We start from the raw sequence: 25,721 nt of genomic DNA on the forward strand, positions 1-25,721 counted from the left end.
CTGAATACTTTCTTCTAGAGTGTGTACAAACTTTATGTCTTCTTGAGATACACTCTTTTCTTTAGAACTTATGTCTGCAAAGTCGGATTCAAGGATATTGATTACTTTTGCTGGACTTACAGTTGGTAACTCTTGGACAGATATTCGATGACACAATCCTGTCACCTGTCTTGAGTTTGCGATCTGCTGTTTTCCTCCAACAACACCCCATCCTAGATCAGTTTGAACAGCGTAGGGTTCACCCTTTCCTCCTGTGATTACCTTTCATGGTACCAAGGCTTTGGGACAATCATTAACTATCAACAGTCCAACACCAAACTCCTTCAGCGGGGACATTTCATGAGATATGACAGATAGGTGCTCCCATTTTCTTGGCTGTTTCACAGGTAGGTATGCGATCTCGATCTAGAGGTATATCGTCTTTTGTATAAGCTGGAGGTAGATCTAATGTGCAGTTTGAATGAAGTCCTCTAACTCTCAGTCCTTTGACCCTTTGTCACTGTTCACTAATGTGTCTCTCCCCGTCATTGTGGTGAGTTTGAGCTTCACTGGTTCTGTAGCCACTTGTAATTTCTTGCAGATTTCTTGATCAATGAAGGTGACGTCACTCTGGGCATTCAGTAGCGCATAGGCGTATACCTTCTTGTTCCTCCTTTTAGGATTTAATATGCACACTGGTACAACCATTGATGAGCCGTTGCTTTCTCCTTCCCTCACTCTGCAAGAGAATACCGATACTTTCTTTCCTTCCTCAGTATCTTTAGGTATTGAGGATTTATCCTTCTTTGGATGTTCTTCATGTAGTGGTGTAGGATGGCATCCTGTACAAACGCTGGATGTGGCCTTTTTCTTACACTCCTTAGTAACATGGCCTTTTCTTAGACATCCATAACACACTTGGTTATCCAGAACAAACATTTTCTTTTCATCTGGGGACTTCTCCTTCAATTGTTGGCACTTGTGCATGGTGTCGATCTCTCCACAGAACATACACTTGAAGGTAGTCTGAAGATTTGTCGGCTCTGTCTCTCTACTGATCCCAGTAGTGACTTTGGACTTGCTCTCGTAGGTATCTGGACCTTTAGCTGCTGCGTTGGTTGCAAAGATAGTTGCTCTTCCACATCTTATCTCTCATGCAGGCTTTTCTCCTAAGGATTTTAAGATGCAAGATGATGTTACTGGATTACATGCTATCCGTGCTTCCTTATTGAACTCTTTAAAACTTGGGAAGTTCTTGCCTAGATCTAACTGTTTAGTCACATAGCGATTCCATCTAGAAGCCACATCTTCAGGTATCTTAGTTAGCATCCTGTGGTTTTCTAGATAGTCGTTCAGTGCTTCCAGTCCTTGAGCATGTGGGAATGCATTGCTGCATGCTTGCAGGAAGTCACTGTACTTTTGGAGTCTGAAGTGTTCTTTAGAACCTATTTTAAGCCAGTTATTCAGTTTCTCTCTAAAAGCTCTTTGTACTAAGAAAGGATGACCATATCTTGCATTCAATTTTTCCCAAGCTTGTTTGTAGGCTTCTTCGTCTTTTCTATAGAAGTTGCCTTCAAGAACTTCCTTGGCTTCTCCACCAACATATCTCTGAAGGTAGAATAATTTGTCAACTGGGCTGAAGAAATGATGCTCAATGATCATCTCAAAACTTGCCTTCCACTCTATGAACTTCAGTAGGTCTCCTGAAAATACAGTAGGTTCCGGAACGGGAAGTCTAGCTAGGACAGTTCTCTGTTGTCTTGCTGGGACAATGGCTATAACACTCTCCTGAGCATTGCCGTGGCATCTAGGAATAGAATCATCTGGTTCTATTTTTATCACTTAGTTCTGAATTAGGTGAGTCCTCTTCTTCATCTTTTCCTGTACAGATAGAGTGTAACATTGGACTAGGCCTCTCTTTGTTTTTCTGAGCAGGGATGGAAGGATAATTACTTATTTCCTCACTAATTGCTGGAAATTTCCTTTCATTCTTTTGAGCGTACAAAGGAAAATAGGAGTCTGTTTCTTCACTTACTACAGATTTGAACCTATGACTACTCTGACTCATATCCTCCTCGTATACTCTGTGTCTGGCTTCAATGATCTTAACTTCTTTCTGCGTTTTGAGAATTTTCATCTGTTGACACTGTGCATGCTTTTTGACTGCAGGTTGACATATGCTGCCATAAGCTCTGATTCAGATTCTTCTACCGCCTCTACCATATCACTCAAGTTCCTTTTTATACTTTCTTGCTTTAGCTTTCCACAAATGTCTTTAATGTATGAATTCCACCTATCATACATCTGGGTGAACTTTTTCTCTTTTAATGCTGCTTCTTGCTCCAGATTTTCCAAGATTTTGATCTCTCTGACTTTTAGTCTAACCAGACTGTCTATTACTCTGTAATTCCTCTAGCGCCGCTCTATGGAAACAGTAGGTTTAAAGCGCACACCAAATGCTTGAAATAACTTCTTTATTAACTTTAACTTTTCTTCACATATAACACGGCCGCCTCCGCAGCAGATAGTCCATGTACATAACACCTGTTGAAAAGATATCACAAAATGGCGGTATGCATAAGATGGTGGTTCAACTGTTCAATCCTGGCAGTCAAATGGTGGATAGATTTCTCTCTTCAGTATCTGTACTCTCACTTTAAGTTATTTAAGCACTTTATGATCTCTCTGAGAGGTTTATCTGAGGTCTAACTAATAGTTCACTTGCTGAATTTGGTTGCAATTTGCAGTATGCAGTTAGCAGTAACTATTTGCAGATTGGTTGAGTATGATCTGCTATGGAATAGTAAAAAGATACTAGGCACTCTCTCTGTATATGAACCTCTCAATTTATTAATTGTAGATATATATCATACACAAACAATTCATATAACAAGCATATTACTTAAAACAATATATCATAAAATCCGGATAGATTAAAACTACTAAACTCCTAAAGTGGCTGTAGTGAGTGCTCTAAAATATGGTATCCTCTGGATAGTGGGAGTAAGAGTCCTTTGTATGGATTTCCATCTAACCTTTGGTTGGAATATAGTGGAACTGTCCCTTTAGGGTATAAGAAACCCGCAATTAAAGTCTCTTCCAAACGGAAAAGTATAGAACACAGCTGTTAGTTGCAGTGATTTGGTTGTGCGGCGTCCCGCTATACTCACTGTTCAGCTGCGATGATGTGCTCCGCTGCTGTGCCGGTACAGTAGATATTTGGATCTTTATTCTGTTAGTCCCGTTCCCCTCTCTATCTATCAGGCGCCGCTCCGTAGATGTAAGAGCCGGCGCTTGGTGAGTTTGCAGACTCCCTCTTCCACGCTGGACTTTGTTTGTAAGTGAACGTAGTACACTCCTCTAGTAGGCCTGTTGAAATGCGCGTCGGGTCTCTGATTGAGCAGGGTTAGTTCGGGTACATGCGATCCTTCAGCAGATAAAATCAATGGAGCACATCATCGCAGCTGAACAGTGAGTATAGCGGGACGCCGCACAACCAAATCACTGCAACTAACAGCTGTGTTCTATACTTTTCCGTTTGGAGGAGGCTTTAATTGCGGGTTTCTTATACCCTATATACCCTATATACCCTATATTCCAACCAAAGGTTGGATGGACATCCATTCAAAGGACTCTTACCCCCACTATCCAGAGGATACCATATTTTAGAGCACTCACTACAGCCACTTTAGGAGTTTAGTAGTTTTAATCTATCCGGATTTTATGATATATTGTTTTAAGTAATATGCTTGTTATATGAATTGTTCGTGTATGCTATATACAATTAATAAATTGTGAGGTTCATATACAGAGAGAGTGCCCGGTATCTTTTTACTATTTTTTACCTTACTAAAGGAAGGGTGATTCCGTTTTACTGAGAGCACCTCCCCCGTGTTTTGCGCCATTCCTGTGCGTCACTCTTTTTTGCTTAAATGATCTGGTATGGGTGTATGCAATTTGGATTGTAATATGGAATTTTAATTTGGATTGTTAACTGTGTAGTTTGCAATTGGTGGAACTGAAGGTAAACACACATATAACTGGTTCAGTATACAGTTCTAATCACTATACTAACAGTAGGAACATTATATAACTGTTTTAAATACCTATTTTGGCCTTTCTGTGTCCATAAAACACAGCTCTTAGTGGAGTGAATGTTCAGCTTCTCTCTCTCTCTCTGCTGAATAATGATTCTAGTAGCTCCTGCTAGGGGAATTTCCCACACAAGCTGTGTGTGAGGCTTGCTGTGATTGGTCAAAACTCTTGCTATGTGTGAGGCTGGCTGTGATTGGTCTAGACTCCTGCCCAGCAACAACAGTTTAACTTTATGCTTTCTGTTGTTTTTGCTGCTGTCATTGAGCTTACCTCACATCCATATAATGAATCTTAAAGGCATATTAACCTTTCTGCTTCTGTAAACACGATATATAACAGTTATATGACATCCAAACATGAAGTCACTGTAAATAACTCTGCTTTTGTCTTTAACACACAAACATAGGAGCTCTATTAAGTTTATTGGCAGGTCTAGCTGTATAAACACACAAGCTACATAAGCAACCTAGGACAGGTCTTAGCTGGCCACCTACAATGAGAAGATAGTCCTGCCACTTTACACATCACTAGTCAGACCACACATGGAGGACTGTGTACAGTTCTGGGCTCCTGGGAACAAGGCAGACATAGCAGAGCTGGAGAGGGTTCAGAGGAGGGTAACTAAAGTAATAACTGGAATGGGGCAACTACAGGACCCTGAAAGATTATCAAAATTAGGGCTATTCACTTTAGAAAAAAGACGACTGAGGGGAGATCTAATTACTATGTATAAATATATCAGGGGTCAGTACAGAGATCACTCCCATCATCTATTTATCCCCAGGACTGTGACTATGACGAGGGGACATCCTCTGCGTCTGGAGGAAAGAAGGTTTGTACATAAACATAGAAGAGGATTCTTTACTGTAAGAGCAGTGAGACTATGGACTCTTTACTGTATGAGCAGTGAGACTATGGACTCTATACTGTAAGAGCAGTGAGACTATGGACTCTTTACTGTAAGAGCAGTGAGACTATGGACTCTATACTGTAAGAGCAGTGAGACTATGGACTCTATACCGTAAGAGCAGTGAGACTATGGACTCTATACTGTAAGAGCAGTGAGACTATGGACTCTTTACTGTAAGAGCAGTGAGACTATGGACTCTTTACTGTAGGAGCAGTGAGACTATGGACTCTATACTGTAAGAGCAGTGAGACTATGGACTCTTTACTGTAAGAGCAGTGAGACTATGGACTCTTTACCGTAAGAGCAGTGAGACTATGGACTCTATACTGTAAGAGCAGTGAGACTATGGACTCTATACCGTAAGAGCAGTGAGACTATGGACTCTATACTGTAAGAGCAGTGAGACTATGGACTCTTTACTGTAAGAGCAGTGAGACTATGGACTCTTTACTGTAGGAGCAGTGAGACTATGGACTCTATACTGTAAGAGCAGTGAGACTATGGACTCTGTACTGTAAGAGCAGTGAGACTATGGACTCTGTACAGTAAGAGCAGTGAGACTATGGACTCTATACTGTAAGAGCAGTGAGACTATGGACTCTGTACTGTAAGAGCAGTGAGACTATGGACTCTATACTGTAAGAGCAGTGAGACTATGGACTCTTTACTGTAAGAGCAGTGAGACTATGGACTCTATACAGTAAGAGCAGTGAGACTATGGTCTCTATACTGTAAGAGCAGTGAGACTATGGGCTCTGTACTGTAAGAGCAGTGAGACTATGGACTCTATACTGTAAGAGCAGTGAGACTGTGGACTCTTTACTGTAAGAGCAGTGAGACTATGGGCTCTATACTGTAAGAGCGGTGAGACTATGGACTCTTTACTGTAAGAGCGGTGAGACTATGGACTCTACTGTAAGAGCAGTGAGACTATGGACTCTTTACTGTAAGAGCAGTGAGACTATGGACTCTTTACTGTAAGAGCAGTGAGACTATGGACTCTGTACTGTAAGAGCAGTGAGACTATGGACTCTATACTGTAAGAGCAGTGAGACTATGGACTCTATACTGTAAGAGCAGTGAGACTATGGACTCTGTACTGTAAGAGCAGTGAGACTATGGACTCTTTACTGTAAGAGCAGTGAGACTATGGACTCTTTACTGTAAGAGCAGTGAGACTATGGACTCTGTACTGTAAGAGCAGTGAGACTATGGACTCCTTACTGTAAGAGCAGTGAGACTATGGACTCTATACTGTAAGAGCAGTGAGACTATGGACTCTATACTGTAAGAGCAGTGAGACTATGGACTCCTTACTGTAAGAGCAGTGAGACTATGGACTCTATACTGTAAGAGCAGTGAGACTATGGACTCTATACTGTAAGAGCAGTGAGACTATGGACTCTATACTGTAAGAGCAGTGAGACTATGGACTCTTTACTGTAAGAGCAGTGAGACTATGGACTCTTTACTGTAAAAGCAGTGAGACTTTGGCCTTTTTTTTACAGGGGCATCGCTTGTGAGGGTCGGATAGGATGCGGATGTGTTGCATGAAAATGCGCTATTTTTCCGCGTGAGTGCAAATCGTTTTAATGCGTTTTGCACGCGTGTGAGAAAAATCGGCATGTTTGATACCTAGACCTGAACCTCTTCACTCTTCACAGAAGTTCGGGTTTGAGTTAGTTGTTGTGTCGATTTTATTATTTTCCCTCATAACATGGTTATAAGGGAAAATAATATCATTCTTAATACAGACTGCAGAGTAAAATAGGAGGGGTTAAAAAAATATAAAAATGTATCTCACCTCATCCACTTGTTTGCGCAGCCCGGCTTCTCTTCTGTCTTCTTCTTTGATGACCTGGGAGGAAAAGGACCTTTTGTGACGTCACTGCGCTCATCACATGTTCCATCACCGATGGCGATGGTGTCACGAAACGATGGATCATGTGATGGACCATGTGATGAGCACAGTGACGTCACCAAAGGTCCTTTTCCTTCCAGGTCATCAAAGAAGAAGGAAGAAGAGAAGCCGGGCTGCGCAAACAAGTGGATGAGGTGAGTTTAATTTTTAAAAAAATATATTTTTTAACCCCTCCAGCGCTATTGTACTGTGCAGTCTGTATTCAGAATGCTATTATTTTCCCTTATAACCATGTTATAAAGGAAAATAATAAAGATCGGGTCCCCACCCCGATCGTCACTTAGCAACCTTGCGTGAATATCGCACCGCATCCGCACTTGCTTGAAAAACGCAGAATATAGAACATGCTGCGATTTTCACACAACGCACAAGTGATGCGTGAAAATCACCGCGCATGTGCACAGCCCCATAGAAATGAATGGGTCCGGATTCAGCGCGGGTGCAATGCGTTCACCTCACGCATCGCACCCGTGCGGAAAGCTCGCCCGTGTGAAAGGGGCCTTTGGACTCTTTCTGTAACGGCAGTGAACTCACCAAAACAGTTTTTCACTTTGGATTTGTAGCTCTGCAGACCACACAGGCTTGGATGGATGCTGCCGGGTGACGATCCGGTGCACGGTGTTGGACTACTTGCTCGCCCGCTCACCCGCTCGCCCTCTTGTCTCTGTTACCGTGCTGCTGAAGCGCTCAGTGTAGCCGGGATTCACTCATTTCACTTTATTCTAAAAGGGTCCATAGTGGACTGCAGTGTGGATTGGTCTATAAAACCTGTGGAACTACACACCCCAGAGTGCCCAGCCTATGTGGTGATGAAGAGCTGCCACACAAGATGCATGCCTTCGCCATGGGTTACGTGTCAGGGCGATTCCTGAGAATGATCTCTGCCCTTTACATATTTGGACACATCACACTTGTCCCTTCACTGCCGACACAGAGGATGTGTGGTAACATCTCTCCTATTACAGGTGCAGCAGGATTTCCAGGAATTCCTGGAAGCCCCGGAATGCAGGGTGCAACTGGACACAGAGGAAGCAAAGGGGACGCTGGTGTGGCTGGAGCTCCAGGTAAGGAGTGATCACTAATGGGAAGGAATGATCAGTAATGGGAAGGAATGATCAGTGACTGGAAGGAATGATCAGTGACTGGAGGGAATGATCAGTGACTGGAAGGAATGATCAGTGATTGGAAGGAATGATCAGTGATTGGAGGGAATGATCAGTGATTGGAGGGAATGATCACTAATGGGAAGGAATGATCAGTGACTGGAGGGAATGATCAGTGACTGGAGGGAATGATCAGTGACTGGAGGGAATGATCAGTGATTGGAGGGAATGATCAGTAATGGGAAGGAATGATCAGTGACTGGAGGGAATGATCAGTGACTGGAGGGAATGATCAGTGACTGGAGGGAATGATCAGTGATTGGAGGGAATGATCAGTGACTGGAGGGAATGATCAGTGACTGGAAGAAATGATCAGTGATTGGAAGGAATGATCAGTGATTGGAGGGAATGATCAGTAATGGGAAGGAATGATCAGTGACTGGAGGGAATGATCAGTGACTGGAGGGAATGATCAGTGATTGGAGGGAATGATCAGTGATTGGAGGGAATGATCAGTGATTGGAGGGAATGATCAGTGATTGGAGGGAATGATCAGTGATTGGAGGGAATGATCAGTGACTGGAGGGAATGATCAGTGATTGGAAGGAATGATCAGTGATTGGAAGGAATGATCAGTGACTGGAAGGAATGATCAGTGATTGGAAGGAATGATCAGTGACTGGAAGGAATGATCAGTGACTGGAAGGAATGATCAGTGACTGGAGGAATGATCAGTGATTGGAGGGAATGATCAGTGATTGGAAGGAATGATCAGTGACTGGAGGGAATGGTCAGTGACTGGAAGGAATGATCAGTGACTGGAGGGAATGATCAGTGATTGGAGGGAATGATCAGTGATTGGAAGGAATGATCAGTGACTGGAGGGAATGGTCAGTGACTGGAAGGAATGATCAGTGATTGGAGGGAATGATCAGTGACTGGAGGGAATGATCAGTGACTGGAAGGAATGATCAGTGATTGGGGGGAATGATCAGTGACTGGAAGGAATGATCAGTGACTGGAGGGAATGATCAGTGATTGGAAGGAATGATCAGTGACTGGAAGGAATGATCAGTGATTGGGGGGAATGATCAGTGACTGGAAGGAATGATCAGTGACTGGAAGGAATGATCAGTGACTGGAGGGAATGATCAGTGATTGGAGGGAATGATCAGTGACTGGAGGGAATGATCAGTGACTGGAGGGAATGATCAGTGATTGGAAGGAATGATCAGTGACTGGAGGGAATGATCAGTGATTGGAAGGAATGATCAGTGACTGGAGGGAATGATCAGTAATTGGAAGGAATGATCAGTGACTGGAAGGAATGATCAGTGATTGGAAGGAATGATCAGTGACTGGAAGGAATGATCAGTGACTGGAAGGAATGATCAGTGACTGGAGGGAATGATCAGTGACTGGAGGGAATGATCAGTGATTGGAAGGAATGATCAGAGACGGGAAGGAATGATCAGTGATTGGAAGGAATGATCAGTGACTGGAAGGAATGATCAGTGATTGGAAGGAATGATCAGTGACTGGAAGGAATGATCAGTGACTGGAGGGAATGATCAGTGATTGGAGGGAATGATCAGTGATTGGAAGGAATGATCAGTGACTGGAGGGAATGGTCAGTGACTGGAGGGAATGGTCAGTGACTGGAAGGAATGATCAGTGACTGGAGGGAATGATCAGTGATTGGAGGGAATGATCAGTGATTGGAGGGAATGATCAGTGACTGGAGGGAATGATCAGTGACTGGAAGGAATGATCAGTGACTGGAGGGAATGATCAGTGATTGGAAGGAATGATCAGTGACTGGAAGGAATGATCAGTGATTGGGGGGAATGATCAGTGACTGGAAGGAATGATCAGTGACTGGAAGGAATGATCAGTGACTGGAGGGAATGATCAGTGATTGGAGGGAATGATCAGTGACTGGAGGGAATGATCAGTGACTGGAGGGAATGGTCAGTGATTGGAAGGAATGATCAATGACTGGAGGGAATGATCAGTGATTGGAGGGAATGATCAGTGACTGGAGGGAATGATCAGTGATTGGAAGGAATGATCAGTGACTGGAGGGAATGATCAGTGATTGGAAGGAATGATCAGTGACTGGAGGGAATGATCAGTAATTGGAAGGAATGATCAGTGACTGGAAGGAATGATCAGTGATTGGAAGGAATGATCAGTGACTGGAAGGAATGATCAGTGACTGGAAGGAATGATCAGTGACTGGAAGGAATGATCAGTGACTGGAAGGAATGATCAGTGACTGGAGGGAATGATCAGTGACTGGAGAGAATGATCAGTGATTGGAAGGAATGATCAGTGACTGGAAGGAATGATCAGTGACTGGAAGGAATGATCAGTGATTGGAAGGAATGATCAGTGACTGGAAGGAATGATCAGTGACTGGAGGGAATGATCAGTGATTGGAGGGAATGATCAGTGATTGGAAGGAATGATCAGTGACTGGAAGGAATGATCAGTGACTGGAGGGAATGATCAGTGATTGGAAGGAATGATCAGTGACTGGAAGGAATGATCAGTGACTGGAAGGAATGATCAGTGACTGGAGGGAATGATCAGTGATTGGAAGGGAATGATCAGTAATTGGAAGGAATGATCAGTGACTGGAGGGAATGATCAGTGACTGGAGGGAATGATCAGTGACTGGAGGGAATGATCAGTGATTGGAAGGGAATGATCAGTAATTGGAAGGAATGATCAGTGACTGGAGGGAATGATCAGTGACTGGAGGGAATGATCAGTGATTGGAAGGGAATGATCAGTAATTGGAAGGAATGATCAGTGACTGGAGGGAATGATCAGTGACTGGAAGGAATGATCAGTGATTGGAGGGAATGATCAGTGACTGGAAGGAATGATCAGTGACTGGAAGGAATGATCAGTGACTGGAGGGAATGATCAGTGACTGGAGGGAATGATCAGTGATTGGAAGGGAATGATCAGTAATTGGAAGGAATGATCAGTGACTGGAGGGAATGATCAGTGACTGGAGGGAATGATCAGTGACTGGAGGGAATGATCAGTGACTGGAGGGAATGATCAGTGACTGGAGGGAATGATCAGTGACTGGAGGGAATGATCAGTGATTGGAAGGGAATGATCAGTAATTGGAAGGAATGATCAGTGACTGGAAGGAATGATCAGTGACTGGAGGGAATGATCAGTGACTGGAGGGAATGATCAGTGATTGGAAGGGAATGATCAGTAATTGGAAGGAATGATCAGTGACTGGAGGGAATGATCAGTGACTGGAGGGAATGATCAGTGATTGGAAGGGAATGATCAGTAATTGGAAGGAATGATCAGTGACTGGAGGGAATGATCAGTGACTGGAAGGAATGATCAGTGATTGGAGGGAATGATCAGTGACTGGAAGGAATGATCAGTGACTGGAAGGAATGATCAGTGATTGGGGGGAATGATCAGTGACTGGAAGGAATGATCAGTGACTGGAAGGAATGATCAGTGACTGGAGGGAATGATCAGTGATTGGAAGGAATGATCAGTGACTGGAAGGAATGATCAGTGACTGGAGGGAATGATCAGTGATTGGAGGGAATGATCAGTGATTGGAGGGAATGATCAGTGACTGGAAGGAATGATCAGTGATTAGAAGGAATGATCAGAGACGGGAAGGAATGATCAGTGATTGGAAGGAATGATCAGTGATTGGAGGGAATGATCAGTGACTGGAAGGAATGATCAGTGATTGGGGGGAGTGATCAAGGGATTCACTATTAAAGTGTTGTAGACGGTAAAGTGAAGATTTGTGGAACTTGCTGTATTTCCCCCTGTGGCCAGTTCTTCCATATGACCGCGCACCGTCCCTGATCTCTGATGTGTTTCCTCTTGAGCAGGAATACCTGGAATACCTGGGAGTAAGGGACAGAAAGGAGAAGAAGGTAATACAGCATGTGTTGGCATTGCGCAAAATACCGTCACACAGTACTCTTCCCAGTAACACCTGGTACTCTGACACACCTGAGGTCTGCTATATACCATCACTTAGTGCTGATACCTGTATATAATACTGACATATAGTACCCTCACCCCTGACACACCTGAGGTCTGCTATATACCATCACTTAGTGCTGATACCTGTATATAATACTGACATATAGTACTCCCACCCCTGACACACCTGAGGTCTGCTATATACCATCACTTAGTGCTGATACCTGTATATAATACTGACATATAGTACCCTCACCCCTGACACACCTGAGGTCTGCTATATACCATCACTTAGTGCTGATACCTGTATATAATACTGACATATAGTACTCTCACCCCTGACACACATGAGGTCTGCTATATACCATCACTTAGTGCTGATACCTGTATATAATACTGACATATAGTACTCTCACCCCTGACACACATGAGGTCTGCTATATACCATCACTTAGTGCTGATACCTGTATATAATACTGACATATAGTACTCCCACCCCTGACACACCTGAGGTCTGCTATATACCATCACTTAGTGCTGATACCTGTATATAATACTGACATATAGTACTCCCACCCCTGACCTGTATATAATACTGACATATAGTACTCTCACCCCTGACACACCTGAGGTCTGCTATATACCATCACTTAGTGCTGATACCTGTATATAATACTGACATATAGTACTCTCACCCCTGATACACCTGAGGTCTGCTATATACCATCACTTAGTGCTGATACCTGTATATAATACTGACATATAGTACTCTCACCCCTGACACACATGAGGTCTGCTATATACCATCACTTAGTGCTGATTCCTGTATATAATACTGACATATAGTACTCCCACCCCTGACACACCTGAGGTCTGCTATATACCATCACTTAGTGCTGATACCTGTATATAATACTGACATATAGTACTCCCACCCCTGACCTGTATATAATACTGACATATAGTACTCCCACCCCTGACCTGTATATAATACTGACATATAGTACTCCCACCCCTGACCTGTATATAATACTGACATATAGTACTCTCACCCCTGATACACATGAGGTCTGCTATATGCCATCACTTAGTGCTGATACCTGTATATAATACTGACATATAGTACTCCCACCCCTGACACACCTGAGGTCTGCTATATACCATCACTTAGTGCTGATACCTGTATATAATACTGACATATAGTACTCCCACCCCTGACACACCTGAGGTCTGCTATATACCATCACTTAGTGCTGATACCTGTATATAATACTGACATATAGTACTCCCACCCCTGACCTGTATATAATACTGACATATAGTACTCCCACCCCTGACCTGTATATAATACTGACATATAGTACTCCCACCCCTGACCTGTATATAATACTGACATATAGTACTCTCACCCCTGATACACATGAGGTCTGCTATATGCCATCACTTAGTGCTGATACCTGTATATAATACTGACATATAGTACTCTCACCCCTGACACACCTGAGGTCTGCTATATACCATCACTTAGTGCTGATACCTGTATATAATACTGACATATAGTACTCTCACCCCTGACACACCTGAGGTCTGCTATATACCATCACTTAGTGCTGATACCTGTATATAATACTGACATATAGTACTCTCACCCCTGACACACCTGAGGTCTGCTATATACCGTCACTTAGTGCTGATACCTGTATATAATACTGACATATAGTACTCCCACCCCTGACACACCTGAGGTCTGCTATATACCATCACTTAGTGCTGATACCTGTATATAATACTGACATATAGTACTCTCACCCCCGATACACATGAGGTCTGCTATATACCGTCACTTAGTGCTGATACCTGTATATAATACTGACATATAGTACTCCCACCCCTGACACACATGAGGTCTGCTATATGCCATCACTTAGTGCTGATACCTGTATATAATACTGACATATAGTACTCTCACCCCTGACACACCTGAGGTCTGCTATATACCATCACTTAGTGCTGATACCTGTATATAATACTGACATATAGTACTCTCACCCCTGACACACATGAGGTCTGCTATATACCATCACTTACTGCTGATACCTGTATATAATACTGACATATAGTACTCCCACCCCTGACCTGTATATAATACTGACATATAGTACTCCCACCCCTGACACACCTGAGGTCTGCTATATACCATCACTTAGTGCTGATACCTGTATATAATACTGACATATAGTACTCCCACCCCTGACACACCTGAGGTCTGCTATATACCGTCACTTAGTGCTGATACCTGTATATAATACTGACATATAGTACTCCCACCCCTGACCTGTATATAATACTGACATATAGTACTCCCACCCCTGACACACCTGAGGTCTGCTATATACCATCACTTAGTGCTGATACCTGTATATAATACTGACATATAGTACTCCCACCCCTGACACACCTGAGGTCTGCTATATACCATCACTTAGTGCTGATACCTGTATATAATACTGACATATAGTACTCTCACCCCCGATACACATGAGGTCTGCTATATACCGTCACTTAGTGCTGATACCTGTATATAATACTGACATATAGTACTCCCACCCCTGACACACATGAGGTCTGCTATATGCCATCACTTAGTGCTGATACCTGTATATAATACTGACATATAGTACTCTCACCCCTGACACACCTGAGGTCTGCTATATACCATCACTTAGTGCTGATACCTGTATATAATACTGACATATAGTACTCTCACCCCTGACACACATGAGGTCTGCTATATACCATCACTTAGTGCTGATACCTGTATATAATACTGACATATAGTACTCCCACCCCTGACCTGTATATAATACTGACATATAGTACTCCCACCCCTGACACACCTGAGGTCTGCTATATACCATCACTTAGTGCTGATACCTGTATATAATACTGACATATAGTACTCCCACCCCTGACACACCTGAGGTCTGCTATATACCGTCACTTAGTGCTGATACCTGTATATAATACTGACATATAGTACTCTCACCCCTGACCTGTATATAATACTGACATATAGTACTCCCACCCCTGACACACCTGAGGTCTGCTATATACCATCACTTAGTGCTGATACCTGTATATAATACTGACATATAGTACTCTCACCCCTGACACACATGAGGTCTGCTATATACCATCACTTAGTGCTGATACCTGTATATAATACTGACATATAATACTCCCACCCCTGACCTGTATATAATACTGACATATAGTACTCCCACCCCTGACACACCTGAGGTCTGCTATATACCATCACTTAGTGCTGATACCTGTATATAATACTGACATATAGTACTCCCACCCCTGACACACCTGAGGTCTGCTATATACCGTCACTTAGTGCTGATACCTGTATATAATACTGACATATAGTACTCCCACCCCTGACCTGTATATAATACTGACATATAGTACTCCCACCCCTGACCTGTATATAATACTGACATATAGTACTCTCACCCCTGACACACCTGAGGTCTGCTATATACCATCACTTAGTGCTGATACCTGTATATAATACTGACATATAGTACTCTGACCCCTGATACACATGAGGTCTGCTATATACCATCACTTAGTGCTGATACCTGTATATAATACTGACATATAGTACTCTCACCCCTGACACACCTGAGGTCTGCTATATACCATCACTTAGTGCTGATACCTGTATATAATACTGACATATAGTACTCTCACCCCTGACACACCTGAGGTCTGCTATATACCATCACTTAGTGCTGATACCTGTATATAATACTGACATATAGTACTCTCACCCCTGACACACCTGAGGTCTGCTATATACCATCACTTACTGCTGATACCTGTATATAATACTGACATATAGTACTCTCACCCCTGACACACCTGAGGTCTGCTATATACCATCACTTAGTGCTGATACCTGTATATAATACTGACATATAGTACTCTCACCCCTGACACACATGAGGTCTGCTATATACCATCACTTAGTGCTGATACCTGTATATAATACTGACATATAGTACTCTCACCCCTGACACACATGAGGTCTGCTATATACCATCACTTAGTGCTGATACCTGTATATAATACTGACATATAGTACTCTGACCCCTGACACACCTGAGGTCTGCTATATACCATCACTTAGTGCTGATACCTGTATATAATACTGACATATAGTACTCTCACCCCTGATACACATGAGGTCTGCTATATACCATCACTTAGTGCTGATACCTGTATATAATACTGACATATAGTACTCCCACCCCTGACCTGTATATAATACTGACATATAGTACCCTCACCCCTGACACACATGAGGTCTGCTATATACCATCACTTAGTGCTGATACCTGTATATAATACTGACATATAGTACTCTCACCCCTGACACACATGAGGTCTGCTATATACCATCACTTAGTGCTGATACCTGTATATAATACTGACATATAGTACTCCCACCCCTGACCTGTATATAATACTGACATATAGTACTCTCACCCCTGATACACATGAGGTCTGCTATATACCATCACTTACTGCTGATACCTGTATATAATACTGACATATAGTACTCCCACCCCTGACCTGTATATAATACTGACATATAGTACTCTCACCCCTGATACACATGAGGTCTGCTATATACCATCACTTACTGCTGATACCTGTATATAATACTGACATATAGTACTCTGACCCCTGATACACATGAGGTCTGCTATATACCATCACTTAGTGCTGATACCTGTATATAATACTGACATATAGTACTCTCACCCCTGACACACCTGAGGTCTGCTATATACCATCACTTAGTGCTGATACCTGTATATAATACTGACATATAGTACTCCCACCCCTGACACACCTGAGGTCTGCTATATACCATCACTTAGTGCTGATACCTGTATATAATACTGACATATAGTACTCCCACCCCTGACACACATGAGGTCTGCTATATACCATCACTTAGTGCTGATACCTGTATATAATACTGACATATAGTACTCTCACCCCTGACACACATGAGGTCTGCTATATACCATCACTTAGTGCTGATACCTGTATATAATACTGACATATAGTACTCTCACCCCTGACACACATGAGGTCTGCTATATACCATCACTTAGTGCTGATACCTGTATATAATACTGACATATAGTACTCTCACCCCTGACACACCTGAGGTCTGCTATATTCCATCACTTAGTGCTGATACCTGTATATAATACTGACATATAGTACTCTCACCCCTGACCTGTATATAATACTGACATATAGTACTCCCACCCCTGACCTGTATATAATACTGACATATAGTACTCTCACCCCTGATACACATGAGGTCTGCTATATACCATCACTTACTGCTGATACCTGTATATAATACTGACATATAGTACTCTGACCCCTGATACACATGAGGTCTGCTATATACCATCACTTAGTGCTGATACCTGTATATAATACTGACATATAGTACTCCCACCCCTGACACACCTGAGGTCTGCTATATACCATCACTTAGTGCTGATACCTGTATATATACTGACATATAGTACTCTCACCCCTGACACACATGAGGTCTGCTATATACCATCACTTAGTGCTGATACCTGTATATAATACTGACATATAGTACTCTCACCCCTGACACACCTGAGGTCTGCTATATACCATCACTTAGTGCTGATACCTGTATATATACTGACATATAGTACTCTCACCCCTGACCTGTATATAATACTGACATATAGTACTCTCACCCCTGACACACCTGAGGTCTGCTATATACCATCACTTAGTGCTGATACCTGTATATAATACTGACATATAGTACTCTCACCCCTGACACACCTGAGGTCTGCTATATACCATCACTTAGTGCTGATACCTGTATATAATACTGACATATAGTACTCTCACCCCCTGATACACCTGAGGTCTGCTATATACCATCACTTAGTGCTGATACCTGTATATAATACTGACATATAGTACTCCCACCCCTGACCTGTATATAATACTGACATATAGTACTCCCACCCCTGACCTGTATATAATACTGACATATAGTACTTCTCACCCCTGATACACATGAGGTCTGCTATATGCCATCACTTAGTGCGGATACTGTATATAATACTGACATATAGTACTCTCACCCCCTGACACACCTGAGGTCTGCTATATACCATCACTTAGTGCTGATACCTGTATATAATACTGACATATAGTACTCTCACCCCTGACACACCTGAGGTCTGCTATATACCATCACTTAGTGCTGATACCTGTATATAATACTGACATATAGTACTCTCACCCCTGACACACCTGAGGTCTGCTATATACCGTCACTTAGTGCTGATACCTGTATATAATACTGACATATAGTACTCCCACCCCTGACACACCTGAGGTCTGCTATATACCATCACTTAGTGCTGATACCTGTATATAATACTGACATATAGTACTCTCACCCCCGATACACATGAGGTCTGCTATATACCGTCACTTAGTGCTGGATACCTGTATATAATACTGACATATTAGTACTCCCACCCCTGACACACATGAGGTCTGCATATGCCATCACTTAGTGCTGATACCTGTATATATACTGACATATAGTACTCGCACCCCTGACACACCTGAGGTCTGCTATATACCATCACTTAGTGCTGATACCTGTATATAAATACTGGACATATAGTACTCCCACCCCTGACACACCTGAGGCTGCTATATACCATCACTTAGTGCTGATACCTGTATATAATACTGACATATAGTACTTCTGACCCTGATACCGAGGTCTGCTATATACCATCACTTAGTGCTGATACCTGTAATAATACTGACATATAGTACCTCACCCCTGACACACCTGAGGTCCTGCTATATACCACAATTAGTGCTGATACCTGTATATAATCTGACATATAGTACCCTCACCCCTGACACACCTGAGGTCTGCTATATACCATCACTTAGTGCTGATACCTGTATATAATACTGACATATAGTACTCTCACCCCTGACACACCTGAGGTCGCTATATCCATCACTTAGTGCTGATACCTGTATATATATGCATTATAGTACTCTCACCCCCGATGAGGTCTGCTATATACCATCACTAGTGCTGATACCTGTATATAATACTGACATATAGTACTCTCACCCTGATACACATGAGGTCTGCTATATACCATCACTTACTGCTGATACCTGTATATAATACTGACATATAGTACTCTCACCCCTGACACACATGAGGTCTGCTATATACCATCACTTACTGCTGATACCTGTATATAATACTGACATATAGTACTCTCACCCCTGACACACATGAGGTCTGCTATATACCATCACTTAGTGCTGATACCTGTATATAATACTGACATATAGTACTCTCACCCCTGACACACCTGAGGTCTGCTATATACCATCACTTAGTGCTGATACCTGTATATAATACTGACATATAGTACTCCCACCCCTGACCTGTATATAATACTGACATATAGTACTCTCACCCCTGATACACATGAGGTCTGCTATATACCGTCACTTAGTGCTGATACTGATACCTGTATATAATACTGACATATAGTACTCCCACCCCTGACCTGTATATAATACTGACATATAGTACTCTCACCCCTGACACACATGAGGTCTGCTATATACCATCACTTAGTGCTGATACCTGTATATAATACTGACATATAGTACTCCCACCCCTGACCTGTATATAATACTGACATATAGTACTCTCACCCCCGATGAGGTATACTTCCAGCACACGGCGTGGGGTCCATCCATTTTCTCACAGAGCTTTATTTTTTAGGATTGAAAGGGGCGCTGGGGCAGAAAGGAGAGGCTGGGAGTCCAGGTGAGATGTGTAGTGCCCCCCTGTGTGTAGCTGTGTCAGTATATACTGCACCGTCATTCAGGAGTCACAGTGCAGCCTCACACATCCTGTCTTCTCTCCTCAGGGGTGAATGGACATCACGGCAGTAAAGGAGAACCCGGCCTTCCCGGCCCTCCTGGAGCAAAAGGGGACATGGGGGCCGCCGGCTCAGCAGGTACATGCTAGAGCCATGGATAACCCTGATCAGATTTTCTGATGGCCAATCTCTTGAAGGAAAGAGCCATTGCAGCTCCTCGGGGGAGGGACTCATGATGGCGGTGTAAATACCTCACCCTGCAGAGAGGTGGCGCTGCTATGTTTTAACTCTCTCCTTCCCAGAGCACTCAGCATAGAGGGATGACCTGCCCCCTGTATCAGTAGAACACGATTCACATCGTCGTTCATGACAGTGAGACTTGTGCAGGGCTTTTTATTGTGATTTTCTCTTAAGAGTGGGGGGAGCGGGGCATCCTGGGGGGAGCGGGGCATCCTGGGGGGTGCGGGGGATCCTGGGGAAAGCAAGGAATCCTGGGGGGACTGGGGCATCCCGGGGGAGCGGGGCATCGTGGAGGGATTGGGGCATCCTGGAGGGAATAGGGGGTCCTGAGGGGAGCGGGGCATCGTGGAGGGATTTGGGCATCCTGGAGGGAATAGGGGGTCCTGAGGGGAGCGGGGCATCCTAGAGGGAATAGGGGGGTCCTGAGGGGAGCGGGGCATCCTGGAGGGAATAGGGGGTCCTGAGGGGAGCTGGGCATCGTGGAGGGATTGGGGCATCCTGGAGGGATTGGGGGGTCCTGAGGGGAGCTGGGCATCCTGGGGGGGTGCGGGGTATCCTGGGGGGTGCGGAGGATCACGGGGAAAGCAAGGAATCCTGGGGGGAGCGGGGCATCCTGGGGGAGCGGGGATCACGGGGGGAATAGGGGGTCTTGAGGTAAGCGGGGCATCCTGAGGGGAGCGGGGCATCGTGGAGGGATTGGGGCATCCTGGGGAGAATAGGGGGTTCTGAGGGGAGCAGGGCATCCTGGGGGGAGCAGGGATCCTGGAGAAGGCGGGTATCCTGGGGGTAGTGGGGCATCCTGGGGGCATTGGGGGAGCGGTGATCAAAAAGGAAGCAAGGGCTCCTGGGGGGACCGGTGCATCCCAGGGGAGCAGGGATCCTGGGGGGAATAGGGGGCCTTGAGGGGAGCGGGGCATCCTGAGGGGAGCGGGGCATCGTGGAGGGATTGTGGCATCCTGTGGAGAATAGGGGGTCCTGAGGGGAGCAGGGCATCCTGGGGGGATTGGGGCATCCTGGGGAAAGCAGGGGATCAAGGGGAAAGCAAGAAATCCTGGGGGGAGCGGGGCATCCCAGGGGAGCAGGGATCCTGGGGGGAATAGGGGGCATCCTGAGGGGAGCGGGGCATCGTGGAGGGATTGGGGCATCCTGTGGAGAATAGGGGGTCCTGAGGGGAGCAGGGCATCCTGGGGGGATTGGGGCATCCTGGGGAAAGCAGGGGATCAAGGGGAAAGCAAGAAATCCTGGGGGGAGCGGGGCATCCTGGGGGGTGCGGGGGAACCTGACCAGAGCAGGGGATCCTGGGGGTCCAGTAGGGTTTAGCAGATTCTGAATGGATGCTCCTCTGTTGTTTCAGGCAGCAGCATTGTGCGAATTGTTGGCGGAAATAAAGGGCGGGTGGAGGTGAATCGCAATGGAGAATGGGGGACCATCTGTGATGACAGCTGGGACATGAGCGATGGGAAAGTCATCTGCCGGATGTTGGGGTACTCGAGGGTTGTGTCCACATTCACAGCGAATGCAGGTAAGTCGCTTCCCACCATGAGACCATCATAGTCAGAAGAAGGAAGTAGACGTCATGACAGACCTAAGGCCCCCACAAAGTGCCGAGTGGGGGTCTGAAGAGTGAGCACCAGCCGGTCACACCTCGGACAGGGATCGCATTGTGTCAGATAATGGTTTTCAATAGACCACACAATCTCCTAGTGGTCTGGGGCGGAGAAAGGGTTTAACTATAACAACCCTCTGATATTTGGCAGTGAAGAGGTTAATTTTTATTTGCACAAACACACGCACACACATCAGTAATTTGTAGCTGTGAAAGAATTAATTGTAAGATCCTCCTTTGTGGTAGAGGACCATGAAAGGGTTAATTGTAAACCTCCTGGTGGTCCAGGGCATTGAAGGGGTTAATTAGTAGATGAACCTGCAGCATAGTGATCTATGCAATGAACCCCTGCCCGGGGGTCTTCAGATCTCCAGAGGGCCACTCCCAGGGCCAGATTCCCTGTACCTTCTCCAGCCTCCACACGGGGCGGCCCCCCCACTGTCTGTCTTCCCCCTTCAGGATGGCCGGCGCGGTAGCGGTCTTCCTCCACCCTCTCCGCCTCAACAGGAAGCGCTGTGTGGAAGGGGTTAACACGGAGGGAGCTCCCTTTGGGAGTGGCACCGTCCTGATGGTTACCATGGCAAACGGACGCCTTCATGGGCATCCAGCTTGTCATGGTGTATCGGAGCCTGATCAGGCAGTAGACTATGCCGTGTATCGTAGAGGCATCAGAACCACCGGATCTGCAAGAACCAAGAGTCCAAAAAGTGGAAAAAAGTAAAAAGAAAAAACGCTAACTTCTTCCTATATCCACACATAATTGATTAAAAATGTAAAAAATAAAAAACACCGCACATGTTTGGTATCACCACGTCCGTAACAACCTGATCTATAAAAGGATCACGTTACTTTTACTGCACGGTGAATGCCGTAGAAAAACTATGATGGAATTGTAATTTTACCCACCTCACTTCCCCAAAAATGGTATAAAAAGTGATCAAAAAAGTCATATGTACACAAAATTAGTACCAATCAAACGTCACATCATCCCGCAAAAAATCAGCCCCTACATAAGACAGCCACCCAAAAAAATAAATAAAGTTGTGTTTAAAATAAATTTTAAAAATTGCACATATTAGGTGTCGCCGTGTCCGTAATGACTGGCTGTATAAAATATCACATGACCTGGTCAGGTGAACATTGTAAAACACTAAAAGTAAAAACGGTGCCGAAACAGCCATTTTTTTTATATCTTGCCTCACAAAAAGCGTAATATATATATACAGTACACACAACGCACAACTATCTATACAGCAGGAGTCACCCTAATAATGTACATACACAGTGGATATAAAAAGTCTACACGCCCCTGTATAAATGTCAGGTTTCTGTGATATAAAAAAATGAGACAAAGAAAAATTTTTGGGGGGAGGGAAGAAAAAATATAAAAATAAAATAATGTGGTTGCATAAGTGTGCACACCCTTAAACTAATACTTGAGTGAAGCCCCTTTTGACGTTATTCCAGCACTCAGTCTTTTTGGTTCTGAGTCTATCAGCATGGCACATTTTGACTCTTATTTGCAAAAACCCTCCAAATCTGTCAGATTGCGAGGGCATCTCCTGGGCAGTGATGGCCAGTTAGCAGTGTTTGCCAGCGAACACATGCGAGCTACCATCTCAACTCACAAGTCCGGCGATGCACAGGTAAGTCCTTACCTGTGCGCGAGCCGGTCTGAAACAAATGCAGTCACTGGGAGCAGGCAGTTCCGAGAACAGGCAGATGAAGGCCCCCGGCCGCTGTTGTGTCCGCTGTTGGGTCCGCCGTTGTGTCCGTCGTTGTGTCCGCCATTGAGTTCGCCGCTGGGTCCGCCTTTGTGTCCGCCGTTGTGTTCACCGTTGGGTCCGCCTTTGTGTCCACCATTGTGTCCACCGTTGGGTCTGCTGTTGTGACCGCTGTTGTGTCCACCGTTGGGTCTGCTGTTGTGACCGCCGTTGTGTCCACCGTTGTGTCCTCCAAACAAATGCAGTCACTGGGAGCAGGCAGTTCCGAGAACAGGCAGATGAAGGCCCCCGGCCGCTGTTGTGTCTGCTGTTGTGTCCGCTGTTAAGTCCGCCGTTGTGTCCGTCGTTGTGTCCTCCGTTGGGTCCGCCATTGTGTCCGCCGTTGTGTCCGCCGTTGTGTTTGCCGCTGGGTCCGCCTTTGTGTCCGCCGTTGTGTTCACCGTTGGGTCCGCCTTTGTGTCCGCCGTTGTGTTCACCGTTGGGTCCGCCTTTGTGTCCGCCGTTGTGTTTGCCGCTGGGTCCGCCTTTGTGTCCGCCGTTGTGTCCTCCGTTGGGTCCGCCATTGTGTCTGCCGTTGTGTTTTGCCGCTGGGTCCGCCTTGTGTCCGCCGTTGTGTTGCCGCTGGTCCGCTTTGTGTCCGCCGTTGTGTTCACCGTTGGTCTGCTGTGTGACCGCTGTTGTGTCCACCGTTGGGTCTGCTGTTGTGACCGCTGTTGTGTCCTCCGTTGGGTCCGCCATTGTGTCCGCCGTTGTGTTTGCCGCTGGGTCCGCCTTTGTGTCCGCCGTTGTGTTCACCGTTGGGTCTGCCTTTGTGTCCGCCATTGTGTCCACCGTTGGGTCTGCTGTTGTGACCGCTGTTGTGTCCACCGTTGGGTCTGCTGTTGTGACCGCTGTTGTGTCCACCGTTGGGTCTGCTGTTGTGACCGCTGTTGTGTCCACCGTTGGGTCTGCTGTTGTGACCGCCGTTGTGTCCAGATTGTGCGTTGCGGTGTGGCTCCTGTATCACACGGCGTCTGCCATCAGCAGTAGATCTCTCGCTGCCCTCTACAGGACAGCCGTACGGGAAGAATTGCTGGCCGATCATAAAATAGACTGGGACTGATCCTTTGTCCCAGAGTTGATGCTTTTTGAGCTACACACTTAACCCCTTCATTGACTATCTCTTTCCAATCTTTATCAAAATGTAACACTGGCAGATGTCGCTGTATCCAAAAACATGATGTAAACTGAATTTCAGTGACTCGATGACTTCATTTAAAAAATTCCCAAATACTGGTATGTCTGCACTTTGACTGCTCCCAGTAAGAGCCGTCCCGGATCAGCTATACAGCCACACTAAATAGTAAAGTGTCAATCAGCATTTTGTTTTGTTTACGAAAATCGTTACAGAACCGTAACGTCGCGTCCGGCTTGGGTATTAAGATTATCGGACTGGCCCACTCACTAGTTGCAGCATTAGGCTACTATCACACCTGCGTTTAGGTGCGGATCCGTCAGATGGTATCTGCACAGACGGATCCGCACCTATAATGCCAACGCTTAGATCCGATTTTTTTATTTATTTTTTCATGATAATGCAGATCCGTTTTGACTTTACATTGAAAGTCAATGGGGGACGGATCCGTTTGAAAATTGAGCCATATTGTGTCACCTTCAAACGGATCCGTCCCCATTGACTTACATTATAATTCTGGACGGATCCGTTTGCCTCCGTACGGCCAGGCTGCAAGCTGCGTTCGGTGTCCACCTGCTGAGCGGAGCGGAGGTCAAACGGAGCCAGACTGATGCATTCTGAGCGGATCCGCATCCACTCAGAATGCATTAGGGCGTACGGATCCGGTCGGGTCCGCTTGTGAGAGCCTTCAAACGGAACTCGCAAGCGGAGCCCCGAACGCTAGTGTGAAAGTAGCCTAATCTGCTCAGCTCCTCCTGCTCTATAACACGCTGCCTGCAGATTACATGGTGACAGGTTCTCTGTATATATCTGCTCAGCTCCTCCTGCTCTATAACCGCGCCTGCAGATTACACGGTGACAGGTTCTCTGTATATATAATCTGCTCAGCTCCTCCTGCTCTATAACACGCTGCCTGCAGATTACGGTGACAGGTTCTCTGTATATATAA

General features: G+C 45.0%; 1 protein-coding gene across 1 annotated transcript in view; it reads left to right on the forward strand.

The window, feature by feature from the left end:
* LOC122944627 (macrophage receptor MARCO-like) overlaps positions 1-22,350 on the forward strand; it is a 142,575-nt gene extending 120,225 nt beyond the window's left edge. The window contains exons 11-16 of the mRNA XM_044303093.1: positions 7,871-7,969; positions 11,902-11,946; positions 19,929-19,973; positions 20,077-20,166; positions 21,623-21,790; positions 22,334-22,350. Of these exons, the coding sequence (XP_044159028.1) occupies positions 7,871-7,969; positions 11,902-11,946; positions 19,929-19,973; positions 20,077-20,166; positions 21,623-21,790; positions 22,334-22,350 (464 nt within the window). The remainder of the gene's footprint in view (positions 1-7,870; positions 7,970-11,901; positions 11,947-19,928; positions 19,974-20,076; positions 20,167-21,622; positions 21,791-22,333) is intronic.
* The last annotated feature ends 3,371 nt before the right edge of the window (positions 22,351-25,721 follow it).

Source organism: Bufo gargarizans, chromosome 8 (genome assembly GCF_014858855.1).
Source record: "Bufo gargarizans isolate SCDJY-AF-19 chromosome 8, ASM1485885v1, whole genome shotgun sequence".
NCBI lineage: Eukaryota > Metazoa > Chordata > Amphibia > Anura > Bufonidae > Bufo > Bufo gargarizans.